Below are 13,671 nucleotides of genomic sequence, written 5' to 3' on the forward strand. Positions count from 1 at the left end.
GTATCTAAAATGCGTTAGCTACATATTATAATATTCGTGGTAGGTTTACATTGATAAAAACAAACGAAATTTTTATTTCAAATTAACAAAACAAATTAAAATTATTACATTATAAAATAAGATCGAATTTATAAGTTATAATTGTATTAAATGTTATAGTGACTTTACATAGCACAAGCGACCGAATGCAATGACGAATGTCTTTATAAAGTTTTTAAAGCATAATACACTTCGGGTCCGCAGTGTCCGAGTGGTTAAGATGTCCCGATATAAAACCACAAGCTCTTCACTTCTGGGAAGTGGGTTCGAATCCCATGTGGGCATTTGCCAGGTACTGAACGCTGGCCGATGGTTTTTCTCCGGGTACTGCAGCTTTCCTCCACCAACAAACATGGCCCTTCTTTACATGACCATGGCTGTTAGTAGGACGTTAAACTAAATAAAACCAAACCAATTATACACATAGTCTATTGAAGGGTATTTGGATATAAATCTGACTTTATCTGTTTACCCTCAGACTGGTTAAAAGTCTCTGAAATATTAAGTTTTGGTTTGATATTTTTTTTATCTCTGTGATATGTCTGTTTGTACTTTTCAAATTTCAAACTATGGGGAGATAATCTAGTATTTGGGATAGTCTAGTTCTGCTGAGGAAATCTTGATAACTTAGGGTCTGGTGGCAAGGATAATTTATCCAGTACTTTATGTTCATCGTGAATAAGTGTATATAGGCCCTTTTTATATAATATACTGATTAAGTAAACGTTCAAGTCACAAAACCATGGTAACATATTCTCGTTTTCCATTAAAATTCGAATTACTTTATCCTTGTACATACATACGAAATGTTAAGTTATAGCAATATTGGAGTTACCTCCATTCAATTAACATATATGACAATTTTATTGTTTGTTCATCTAAGATATGTGTGCGGAAATGATTGATACATAAAGTACAAGAGGTACATGTATCTGAAATATCGATCAATTACCAAATGCAAAGTCACCTTTTTATTTTATTAGCTTGTTTCCTTTTTTTGGAGGGTGGGGGCTGTTTTAATGTAAAGTTGTGCGAACGACGAAAACAATTCAAGACGATGAAGTTGACATCATTACAATCATTGCCTTACCAAATGTAATCGTCCGGATTTTTTAAAACAAAAAAGTGTGTATGTGTGTGTGTTTTATTTGTTATTGTTATCAAATTAACAATACCACTTTTATATGATTGGATAGTTATGTCCAATTCTATGTAAAACAACCAATGGATGAAAACAAAATACTTCTGGACATATATTGTGACGAAATAATTTAATTTGTCTATTTGGCGGTTGTTACTACCAGAAGTATGATAATATCACGGATATCAACGTTACTGCTACTATGACTTCGTGTCTTACAATATTTTAGTGACTAACGCAGAGAGTGGAAAATATTAGTTCTATATACTCAGTAAGTCGGAACATCATGGACGGATACTTATTCACTGCAACCACACTGTGTTACCTTACTCAACGAAGACGGTGTTGCTGAGTACATGAACTGTCATCCATTTATTGTGAAACGACCACGGAAAACGGCTTTTTCGAGCTGGACAATAGTATAATGTTTATCCATTATATATGCGAAATCTATCGAGATTTCATTAATTCAAACGTGCTATCAAACGGAAATGAAGTATTAAATTGCAGTCAGTTTACAATTGTGAGAGGCTTAAAGCCAACTGGACAATGGCAAATTTAATGTAGCGCGCTAGCGAAATGAGGCGCTAGCATGCATCATTAAATATGCTGTTGTTCACTTTGCTTTCATTCTCCTATAATTGCTAACCAAATTCAGGTAAATCCTGTGGAGGTATACACGTGAAAATGTGGCGTGAAAAGTGACGGTGTTAAGCATAACCTTTATTAGGATCAAATCCACAATTAATGTTTACTAGGAGACGATTCTATTCGACTCCAGCTCTCCCAAATATATTTAAATTGGTACTTTAGTTTGTGGGTCTTTTGTAGAAGTTCTTGGTACCAACAAAATCGTTGGACTGGATAACATATCCTCGGAATGACATGATGCTGAAATTGAATATTCTGGAAGTGATGTATATAGTCTGTTGAGAGGAGAACGTCCAATATAGCAAACTCGCATCCTTCACAGTTCATTGTAATAAGATCAACTTTCCTACTCTTTACAGATAACTTCTCAAAAAAACTTCGAAACATTTACAATTCTCGCTGCCTTCAAAGTATCACTTTTAGCTTTGACATTTCCAAATATATTGGCTCCATCATTTCTGTTACCGTCAATATAGAATTTCCCATCAGCTACGTCAACGCCAAACTTATAGATAATTACGTTTGGAGATGCTTTAAATTTCTCCTTTAAATGGCTATAAAACTCTGGCACCGGCTCAAGGACAATGTATATGCCAGGATGGTATCGGGTGTTGAACTGACCAGTATCAAGTCCTTTGTGACCACCTGCTTCTATCAAAAAACTTTTGTGGTCAAGATACGAGTGAATCGTCCAGCGTAAAGCTCGTCCAGCAAGCTCTTCTTTACGTCCAATTGCATGATCGTGTTCATGTGTCGACATACACTTCTTGATGCGAGCGTTCTGCTCTATTGTGAAAACACTGGTGAAGTCTATGTAAGTCATGTTGGTGTCACAAGTCCGAACCGGGTACCGTGGGGTGTAGACAAAACTTGAGTTAAACGATTCAGCATAAAATACAGTCTCGCTGATTACCTGAGCAGTTAGAATAGTCTTTGGTGGTGGCGGTATACGCTGAACTCCATTCCGTGTCATGGTGACCTTTCGTGGTATGTTAACAGCCCGTGGTATGCTTATGAATTGACACAACAAACCTATACTGAATGCGATCAGCATCAACATTACTGTTCGAAACTGTTCCATCATCTGAAATGTAAAAGAAAACAGAATTTATATATCATTATAAAAAATTATATACCTAAACTTAGTTGTGTATGGTTTTGTTTGCCCGTGTACCATTGAAGCTGCTGTTGTCATATATTGTCTTCTAATTTAATTATTTTATACCCTGCACATTTAATATTACATAGTCAAACGTAAAAGATATATATACATATTGTATTTATATATTAATGGAAATGTAAGTAATTTCGTATATATACAAAACAGTAGCAATCCGGTGCGGATGTGACAGTTCTGTATCTACGCCCCTCTGAGGTAGTCTCTGGGTTCTGTCCCCTGGCCGAGACACACCAAAGTAAAAAAAAGTAGTAGTTTCTAGTAGTTAGTAGTAGCTCCCGCTTAGTCCTTAGCATATCGGAATGGGGCGACTGTTTCGCCCTTTACCAGTATGTAACTATGTGAGGTGTAATGTTTGAAGTCTTCGGTGGCACGTGCGTGGCACGTGATATAACATGAAAAGAGTTTCACTATACAAGAAGACAAAACACCAATATACCACAGTCTCCCATAGCACGCACCACGCAATTCATACACGCAACACACCGTATGCATGGAAGGGCATCCTGACTTGACCATGGCTTTCAATAGGACGTTAATTTAATCAAACGAACAAACTACAGAGATAACAGTATATGTATAAAGATAAAGAATTTAATATTTTTTAATCTATGGTTCTAATCTATCTGGGATTCCATTACCTATGCTGAATTATGTAAGATAATTGTGTTTTCCCGTGTATCATTGAAGCTGTTGTTGCTATATCTTGTGGTTTCATTTGCACTATATAATGACGTCATTATCATTATGACGTCGTTGGCATTTTGCCATGAAATCCAGTTCGAATACCAACGCTGATCAGCTCCTTTAAAGTCAGACTATACGTAACTATCAACAAAAGCTCAAGTTAGATTCGACCCCGATATTGTATATATTTGTAGATGTAGCTGTAATTAAGTTATATCAAAGAATATGTATAATGATTTCTCAATAACTTTCGTACAGCAGTTGTTGAAAGTGGATACTTATAAACATGCCTTCATTTAAAACTGGTCGACATAGAAGTTATGATTATTGCCGAACGGAAGTCGGAAAGTTCATGACATGTTCTCGGAAGTGTTCGGGCAGGCGTTACAATATCGGCTAACTTCGTCTTGTTTGACTAAATGGGGCCCGCCTAGCGATGTTAAATATTTGTTATTTTTTTTATAAAAAAAATTCGAATCATTATCGTTCATTTTGACTTCGATTTAGCCCTGTCTCTATATAATTTACAACAGAATTTGTTTCTTTCAAAATTCTTCTAAATCTTAAAACATAAGACAGATACGGATATAGTTACTTAAATGCGAATACGCTAAAGTGTTTCCGTGTCATTTTCATTCTTTTTTTAATATATATAATATTTCTTACATCATGTGAGGCTAAATCATTATTGAATGAATTTTCATATTTAGTATTTAAAGAAGTTCCAACGCGGACACGTGGTTCTGATTTTATTTTTTATGAAAAACAGAAACAGAAGAATTGGTATTTTTCATCAGTTACAAATTTACTTACGTTACACCATTACCACAATCGATGAGTTTTCGCATCCTTAACACACTTTACATTTCGTATAACATAACCAAGAGTATCAGATGTTATGTATCACAGGCTCTGGGTTCTGTCCCCTGGCCGAGACACACCAAAGTCTATAAAAGTGGTAGTTTCTGCCCCTGCTTAGCGCTCAGCATACAGGGAGTGGGACGACTGGTTCGCCCGTTGTCAGTATATACTGACCGGGTGGGGTATGTAGCTTGGTGTCTTCGGCGGCATGCTTCAGTGATATAGCATTAAAAAGGGCAGCAGTTCCAATATACAAGAAGACACAACATGAATATTCCGCAGTCTCCCAAAACACGCACCTCGCACAACATACACGCAACACACAGCATACATTGGAGGCCGTCTTTACATGATCATAGCTGTTGATAGGAGGTTAATGAATCAAACAAAAATACAGAGTCAATATTCTATTACTTATACTTTAAATAAACAATTACCTGTTATTGATGCAAATGAAAATACGCTTCAACACGCAGTTCAAAATCTATCGGAATCACGAAATATTGATAATGACCAATACGAATCGCCGTAGGCATATACACACTGTACACGTTTGGATGTGTTAAAATAAAAGATTATCACCTGCCATGAAATTAATCACATTATTTATTTTCAATGTGAAACATGCATAATCTGCCTGTTATCCAGTGTCTCTGTCTGTGTAAGTTATATCTATGAACATTTGCTGAAAATAGGATGTTATAGAATCCAAGATAGCATGATAATTATTGTAGATCTTTCTGGGGCGATTTAACACCATATATACGAAAAGTGACACCACCCTGAGGATGTGGACAATATGACGTCATTATCGGAAAATTGACCGATTCCCTAAAACTTAAAACACCGAGTTGATATACAAAATATTGATTGGTATGTGACCATGTGAAAATTGGCTGCATAACGCATACAGACGATACAAACAATGACATGGAGATATGTCGCTTCTCGTTAACTGGCCATTCTCAAGAAATAATCCGAGTTTGATAAGACTTGGAAATAGAGTTGTCAAAGCAGCTTGACTACAAGGTCTGTGATTTTAAACAAAGCTTACACTAGCGCACAGAGGTGGAAGCTTCGCCCGACAGGTCGTCACTATCGGGACTTTGCCAATCTACTAAGCTAAGTACATAGTTTTAGCCTTACAAAAACGTATCACTTCAACAGGAAAATGCACTGAAACGTGTGATGCGTATACAATAGAATGAACGCTGACCATCAACCCCTAAACACTATAATGTTCCCGATGCAAGAACATGTTTTGTCGTATTTGAATGAACACAAATCGAACATTCGGTTTAGTTAATTCAAATAAAGCATTATTATGCAGAAACCTTGTGTCAACTGCAATAGGCATAACTATGGTCAGAAAGGTTTTACACGTATAATTTACAATCTGGTTTAAATACAGATAATTTTTATCACTACGTTTGAACGGAGTAATTACAAGGATCTGTATTTTTATCAGATTGGATGTTAGAGATAGATTTCTTTCGTAGTTTATGGGAATTAGAGGAAGCATAGACATTTTGATTATATTAACGTCCTTTTAACAGCAAGGGTCATTTAAGGATGACGAAAATACATGTTTTATCGCCCAGCCTATTCTATGGCCAGGGTATGGGTCCAGGGGTCATCCCCCTCATAAAAAAATGTGTCCACACAAGAGGGCTCTCAATAATCACACACACATTCATCACCACCTAAACACATAAACAACTAACAACCCTTTCATTCTCGTTGTTCTATTTTACTGGAGCATGCCACTGATGTCCAAAACACACCACATGCTATTTAAAGGCCATGGATACTGCCTGTCGGCTATCTTGTTGAACGTTCGAATAAAATTTAAAATCCATGATGGCTTCCTGTCGGCCTTCTCTTTGGCGCATTGGTCCTGAAATACTCACTTAGTTCCCTTTTTGACCCCCCTACCCAATCTGTCAAATTTTCATACTTGTTATATATAGTGATTAAAATGTTGTATATCACGGAATGTATATTTGCTATGGTAACCATCTTAGATATGCAAAAATTATGAACTGAACATGTGGAAATACAGTCAATTGTGGCAATTATTTGCTAGAAAGCATCTAGAAAGCATGGTCGCATCCTTGAATAAAATGTATTGTTCTCTTAAAGATGTATCTGAGGTACCAACATACTCTGCATAAATATTAAGTTTGTTCAAGATTGTGGTCTATTTTTGTTATTAGACAAAAACTACAAATAAATATAAATTTTCAAATTCAGTTAATTTATGCATATTTCGGATAGCTACCATGGCAATTTCAATCTGAAAAGTTAGAAAACGTTTATTAAAAGTAAACAGGGAGGTACTAAATATTTCAAATGCAACATTTTTTTATTTATACTTAGTTTAAAAAATCGATGGAATTTGGTGGCCAAAAGAAGCGTGTAAATGTTGCTATAAAACGAATTATTTACGAACGGATTATATCTGCAAAATATATGTATATATTTATAGATTAGATATGATGTGCTTTTCCATTGTTGTTAATATAGTCACGTGGATATATTATTAATCACATTGACTCGGTTTTCCGTTTTGAGAAAAACTAAATATTGCTATAGTAACACCACATTGCAAATTTCGAATTCCTCAGGGCGGTGTCGTAATGAATTCTCTATCATTTTAATCAACCTGATTAGAATACATATTCCTATTCTCTATCATTAAGACATTTTTAATCGCAAATAATTGTTTTAACATTTTAAATAATATGTTAATCTAATTTGAAAATTAAGGGTCTTTGATTCGTGATATGGTGATTTTAATACCAACTACAACAGATTCAAGTTTATTTGCCATACAGATTTGTGAATATTCTCATACCAAAAAACCAAGAGGCCCAGAGGGCCTTATAGTTCACCTGGTTTGTAATGCCAAGTAATGTTCTGAATACAGAATCATTGTTTTTTTCTGAAGGAATTTAATGTTTTAACGCCTCACCCCTCCTGCCCCCGGGGAAAATAGGGTTACAATCCATGTAGAACTCTATGACTTGTAACGATTTAAAAGATTTACCTCTTTTTCCCCTATTGGACCTCGCCCCGCCCCTTCTGCCCCCGTGGTAAGGGCCACAATAGATACAAATTCTGTTCCCTTTCCCAAAGGATGTTTATGGCCAAATTTAGTTACGATCCATGTAGAACTTTATGACAAGTAGCGAATTAAGGAAAATTTTGATGTACGGACGGACGGACGGACGACGGGCGACGCGCCTTCGGGCCAAGTGAGCTAAAGGAAAGTAGTTAATCTGAACATGGTAATTAAAGAAATATAATAGCACATACCTCTACTGTATGATCGTGATCAGACTTGCAGACCCCCTCCCTCTCAAACCTTGGTATGTATGTGAGCTAGCTAGAAGTCCAACAGGTTATTGTATGGTGTTCCGTGTGGTTTAATCTAATTGGCTTCTAATAGCTAAATACAATTAAACAATAGACAATAGTTGTTTTATTTTTCCGTGATGGTTGAGTGGTCGTCGGTTCAAGTACACATTCAATAATGGTAGGATATAGGTATGCAATAACTGATGAGCAAAAAATGTTGACAATTTGTTTTTTCTTCAGTTATCTATTGAAAACCATACGTGTTAATGCATTCAGATGTGAAAATCATTCGAAGATATCAGCAAACATATATGATGCTTTATAGGCATTTGCAAGAATACAAAATCTATTCACTGTAATAGTTTTGGTTTTTAATGTTTTATGTATGTTTAGATGAAATCACATCTGAAGAAGTCACTTTATAATTACTAATATTACATGAAAGCGTAGACCACAGCTTGGCTGCTTGGTTTGACCATGTGTACTCATGGCCAGGGGGCCGCGGTGGCCGGCTGGTTAAGGTGTCTCCACATATATAATGCAAGCCCTCCACCTCTGGGATGCGGGTTCGAATCCCAAGTGGGGAAGATGCCAAGTACTGACCGCTGGTCGTGGTTTTTTCTCCGGGTACTCCGGCTTTCCTCCACCAACAAACCTGGCACGTCCTTACATTACCCTGGCGGTTAATAACACATTAAACTAATAAAATCCAAAACCAGTACTCATTCCACTGCATTGTAGACATACATATCATGATGTTGGGCAGTACTGCCAAAATTCATTTTGAGCACTTAATTATCATACGTTTGTGAAATTTAATTATTTTCATTGTAAGCATTGTAGTTCCCGAAATTTTGGGACATTTTAGATTAAACATCATACTAAAATCTTCGTTAGCATATAAATTACGCGACAAATAATGTTAAGAGCAGACGTGAAACACACGTTAATTATTTTGGTGTGAAATCTGTTTTTCTGATTTGCTGAAAAAACATTGAGTATTAGTTTTTTTTGGTTTAAACATCATATTAAAATCTTCGTTAGCATAAAATTACGCGACAAATAATGTTAAGAGCAGACGTGAAACACCCATTAATTATTTTGGTGTGAAATTTGCTGAAAAAAACCATTGAGTTTTAGTTTTTTTGGTTTAAACATCATATTAAAATCTGCGTGAGTATAAAAGTTAGGCCATAGATAATGTTAAGAGCTGACGTGGAACACCCGGTAAATATTTTTGCGTGAAAGCTGTATTTCTGATTTGTTGAAAAAACGTTGATTATTGTCTTTTATACAAATGTATACTGTAAGACAAATCTTTTCACAATTTATATACAATAAGCTATATATACTTTAGGAGATATATAAATTGATCAAGTTGTTACTGCCTTTCTGACAAAACATGAATCAAGGCTTGACCAACGAGGCCAATACAATGATACTAAACTAAATGACCTGAAGTAATATGTACATTTTAATATATATTCCGTGTTTTGTAGATCGAGCGATGACAAAGTGAAATATATATACAGTGTAAATTGTCTAAACCGAATGTCACCAGAACAAGCATATTTGACCGATATAGCAAGGTTGACCGCATCTCGATGTGGGGTCCTTATTACGATGACCCAGGGCAACCACGATATTGACATATTAGGGAATAACAATCATAAATACTTTCATATCTCATGTTTATCTCATGAAACACATCACATGACAGTGAAATAAGACATCGTATGTCCCTAGGGCGCGTGCTCCTATGGTCTTTCACATGGAGTTATCTTCCCTTCCGATTGTACAATGACGGACGAAAAGTTTAACGTCACTTTTTACTCATCGCACTTATTATTTAACCCAGAGTAGCGAATCGTGAATTGTAGGTATAATAAACAAGCTCTCGGGTAATGACACATCATCGAGTAAATAAGCCTACATATCACACTGCCACGGGGGCCATAGATGCATAATATGACCCTTGGGATTTAATACTATGTAAATAAATTGCATGTATGTTGTGTGAACATGCCGAATCACATTGATTATATTATGTGTGCTTTACCCGAGTGAAATTTTAAAATCCTATTTTACGTCAGTAATCTATTGAAAACAATACATTTTGTTGAATAAAGCTGTGAAAATCATTCGAACGCACGAACAAACATGTGTGATTATTTACATGCATTTGCAAGAACATAGCATTTATGTACTGTAATAGTTCGTTTTTGAGCATTACGTTTCTTCATACCAAAACATATCTGAAGTCGCTTCGTAATTATTGATATTATACCATAAAAATATAAAATGAAACGTTAGATCACACACTGGCTTCTTGGTTTAACCGTGTGTGGTCTTTTCACTTAACTGTAGACTTTCTAAAATTAAACCCTATTTAATGTAAGTATTATTATTCTCAAAATATACATTGAAAGCTCTTCTTGATTCGTGAGTATGAAAATCACGCCACATATAACAATGATTGTACAATGTATAAGCTTGTATATAAGGATATCCCGGTGGACCAAAGTTCTCTCCTCTGGCCGAGACTCATAATAGTCGATAAAAGTGGTAGTTTTTACTCTTGCTTAGCGTTCAGCATTCAGGATAGAGGACGACTGCTTCTTCCGCTGTCAGTATAATGTGACCGAGTGGAATGTGTTGTGTTGTGTCTTCGGCAGCATGATTCAGTGATGTAGCACTATAAGAAGGGCTGCTGAATTTTTCATGGATGGTCTAGGAACGCTATACACATCAGATGATATTATTCATAGGAATATCTTTCATGTTGTTCTTGATAGACGAATGATAATGCTACTGTTTCGGATACATGTAACGTTATTTTCTGGGAACCTGTACGTGATCTTTTAACTTATTGTTCGTTAAGAAGCTTGCAAAATTGTTCTTCAATCAGATGTCCTGGATATTTAGATGAGAGGAGAGACCGTACACGTATACTGATGTACAATTCTTGAGGAAAGCCCCCGATTGGTTACAATGCTTGAACACAAAAAATATTCTGTTTTATTGTCAAATACATGTTTAATTAAATCAAATAGCAACTCTTTGTTATTTTGAATTTCGTCAACAAAAACTTTGCTAAGTTGGGTAACTACGGTTATAACAATGTCACATTTCAAGTATTTAAAAAAAATGTTATCAACAATGTCCATTTCGAAAACAATGGAGATATTAAACCGAAGGGGAATGACTATGTATATGGTTAAAAGAGTAGTGATGCGAGCATGATATTGTCTGTGCCGCCTAAGGGACAGTCTTAAGACCAATATAAGAAGGAAATCGTCGTTTATTTTATAATGAATTCAAAGCAAATCTGTGAAAAGGTAAAATGTAAACTACGCATTTAAAATTTTGTAAGACTATCATATGATGCAAAATCTTATCAGCGTAAATTAGAGGTAGTCCGATCATGCTATTGGTTTGTATTCATACGTCATTGCGATTACGCTGATTTGAACGCAACTACCCCTCTATTTGACTATATCGGGGCAAATGTAAATATATTTAGTATAAATACTTTGTTCCAAGATTTTATTATTGTCCATACATGATGATATGAGTTTATTGGTATTTAAAAAGACATTTAACTACAAGTAAAAATTTCAGTTTTTTTCCACACATGATGAGATTTCATTTAAAACGACTTTTGTCTTAAGGTAAAAATAATTACTATTTTCGGCTCCAACTTTCCCATACAAATTTAAACTGAAACTTTTGTTGATGTGTTAGTTGTAGAAGTTCCTGGTACCAACAGAACCGTTTGATAGGATAGCACAGTGATGGCAGGTTATGAGGCTGGAACTGAATATTCCGGAAATGATGTACGTAGTCTGTCGATAGGAGAAGGTCCAGTATAGCAAACTCACAGCCTTCACAATTCAACGTTATTAAATCAACATCTCGCTTCATTATGTACAACTTTTCAAAAAACCTAGACACTTTCACTATTTTCGCTGCTGTCAATGTTTCTTTACCAGAATGTTTCTTTGCAAATATATTCGCGCCATCATTATTGTCTTCGTTGACATAAAATACTCCATCCGTCACATCGACCCCGAACTTATAGATAACCACGTTAGGAGATGATTTGAATTTATCTTTAAGCACATTATAGAATTGCGTAACGGGCTCTAGGACAATATAGGTCCCTGGGTGATACCTGGAATTGAACTCACTGACGTCGAGCCCTTTGTGTCCTCCTGCCTCAATCATAAAACTGTTGTTGTTTAGATAGGAGTGAATGGACCATCTTAATTCCTGGTTAGCTCTGGCCTTTACTAGCCCGTCCTCAAAGTCCTGTTTATAAGTCGACACACAATTGTTAACACGGACGTGCTGCTCTGCTGTTAAAACACTACTGAAGTCTACGTATGTGTTGTTTGTTTCACAGGAACGAACTGGATATCGGGAAGTGGAGACAAACGTCGAACCAGGAGAGTCATCATCGAATACGTCCTCGCTTATCATGTTACCGGCTCCGTTAAAAACGACTGGTTCAGGGATCATGTGGAGGTCAATCAATGGCAAAGAAATATACTGACACATCCATCCCAGGGTGAAAGCTATTATCAACAGCAAGGATAATTTGGAAGTTTTCATTTTTTTCTGAAAATAAAAAGAAAACATATATTATATAACAACACAACAAATAACTAAATGTTAATTTTTTCCCGTTTATATCTTAATTTGTTTGTTTGTTTGTTTACTTAATTTACTTTCAGAGACTTCATTATTTGTTTGTTTGTTTGTTTGATTTATTAACGTCCTATTAACAGCTATGGTCATGTAAGGACGGCCTCCCATGTATGCGGTGTGTTGCGTGTATGTTGTGCGAGGTGCGCGTTTCGGGAGACTGCGGTATATTCATGTTGTGTCTTCTTGTATAGTGGAACTGTTGCCCTTTTTATAGTGCTATATCACTGAAGCATGCCGCCGAAGACACCAAGCAACACACCCCACCCGGTCACATTATACTGACAACGGGCGAACCAGTCGTCCCACTCCCTGTATGCTGAGCGCTAAGCAGGAGCAGAAACTACCACTTTTATAGACTTTGGTGTGTCTCGGCCAGGGGACAGAACACAGAGCCTTCCTCACAGGGGCGAACGCTCAACTCAAGGCCAAAAGTGAGGCGATGCCAAGGGAGGCATTAGGAAAGATAAAGTCAGTTAGGAAGAAGAGAAAAGATAAGATCCTAAATTTAGTCGCCTTTTACGATCATGCAATAGGGGCAGCAGGTACAATTCTAACGCCCTACCTGCAGGGCCAAGACTTCAGTAAGTGTGATTATTATATGTTATACATAGCAAGGATATCTTGGAAGCTTTTTTCTCAAATCAAACAGGAAACATAACAACACATCAAATAGCATACACATTAAAGTTTGTATTTATGAAAATATGTTATTCGGAACTCCTCGAGTGTGTCAAACAACGTTACAGATGAGCATGTATATTAAGTAAATTTCACCGGAAGTGCTTACAGGACAAACATTTGTTGAATTTGTAAATTGCAGTGTTCTTATTTCCTCTGAAATACACAACACGCATCATCGCACTGACGGGGTTTTAAGTAGGATATTGTTTGTGAAACCTCTCTCGTATCACGTCTGAGGTCAAATGTATATGTGCGTTTGTCAATGTACACCCAAGGGGTTTCAAGTTACTTTTAATTTGAATGTGTTAACTAGTTTTGGGTTAGTTATTGCACGTAGGTGGGTTATACAAATATATTTGGTTTA

At 36.1% G+C, this 13,671-nt stretch overlaps 1 protein-coding gene and 1 pseudogene across 1 annotated transcript; both read right to left on the minus strand.

Annotated features, from left to right (window-relative positions):
• Window positions 1-158: 158 nt before the first annotated feature.
• Window positions 159-8,143, minus strand: LOC138310557 (uncharacterized; annotated as a pseudogene).
• A 2,660-nt stretch (window positions 8,144-10,803) lies between these two features.
• On the minus strand, window positions 10,804-13,467 carry LOC138310946 (uncharacterized). Its single transcript, XM_069252313.1, has 2 exons — window positions 13,414-13,467; window positions 10,804-12,536 (listed from the first exon to the last, which is right to left on the minus strand). The coding sequence occupies exon 2, from the start codon at window positions 12,528-12,530 to the stop codon at window positions 11,601-11,603; it is 930 nt and encodes a 309-aa protein (XP_069108414.1). The 5' UTR covers window positions 12,531-12,536; window positions 13,414-13,467; the 3' UTR covers window positions 10,804-11,600.
• Between the last annotated feature and the right edge of the window lie 204 nt (window positions 13,468-13,671).

This window comes from Argopecten irradians, chromosome 16, assembly GCF_041381155.1.
Source record: "Argopecten irradians isolate NY chromosome 16, Ai_NY, whole genome shotgun sequence".
Classification (NCBI taxonomy): domain Eukaryota; kingdom Metazoa; phylum Mollusca; class Bivalvia; order Pectinida; family Pectinidae; genus Argopecten; species Argopecten irradians.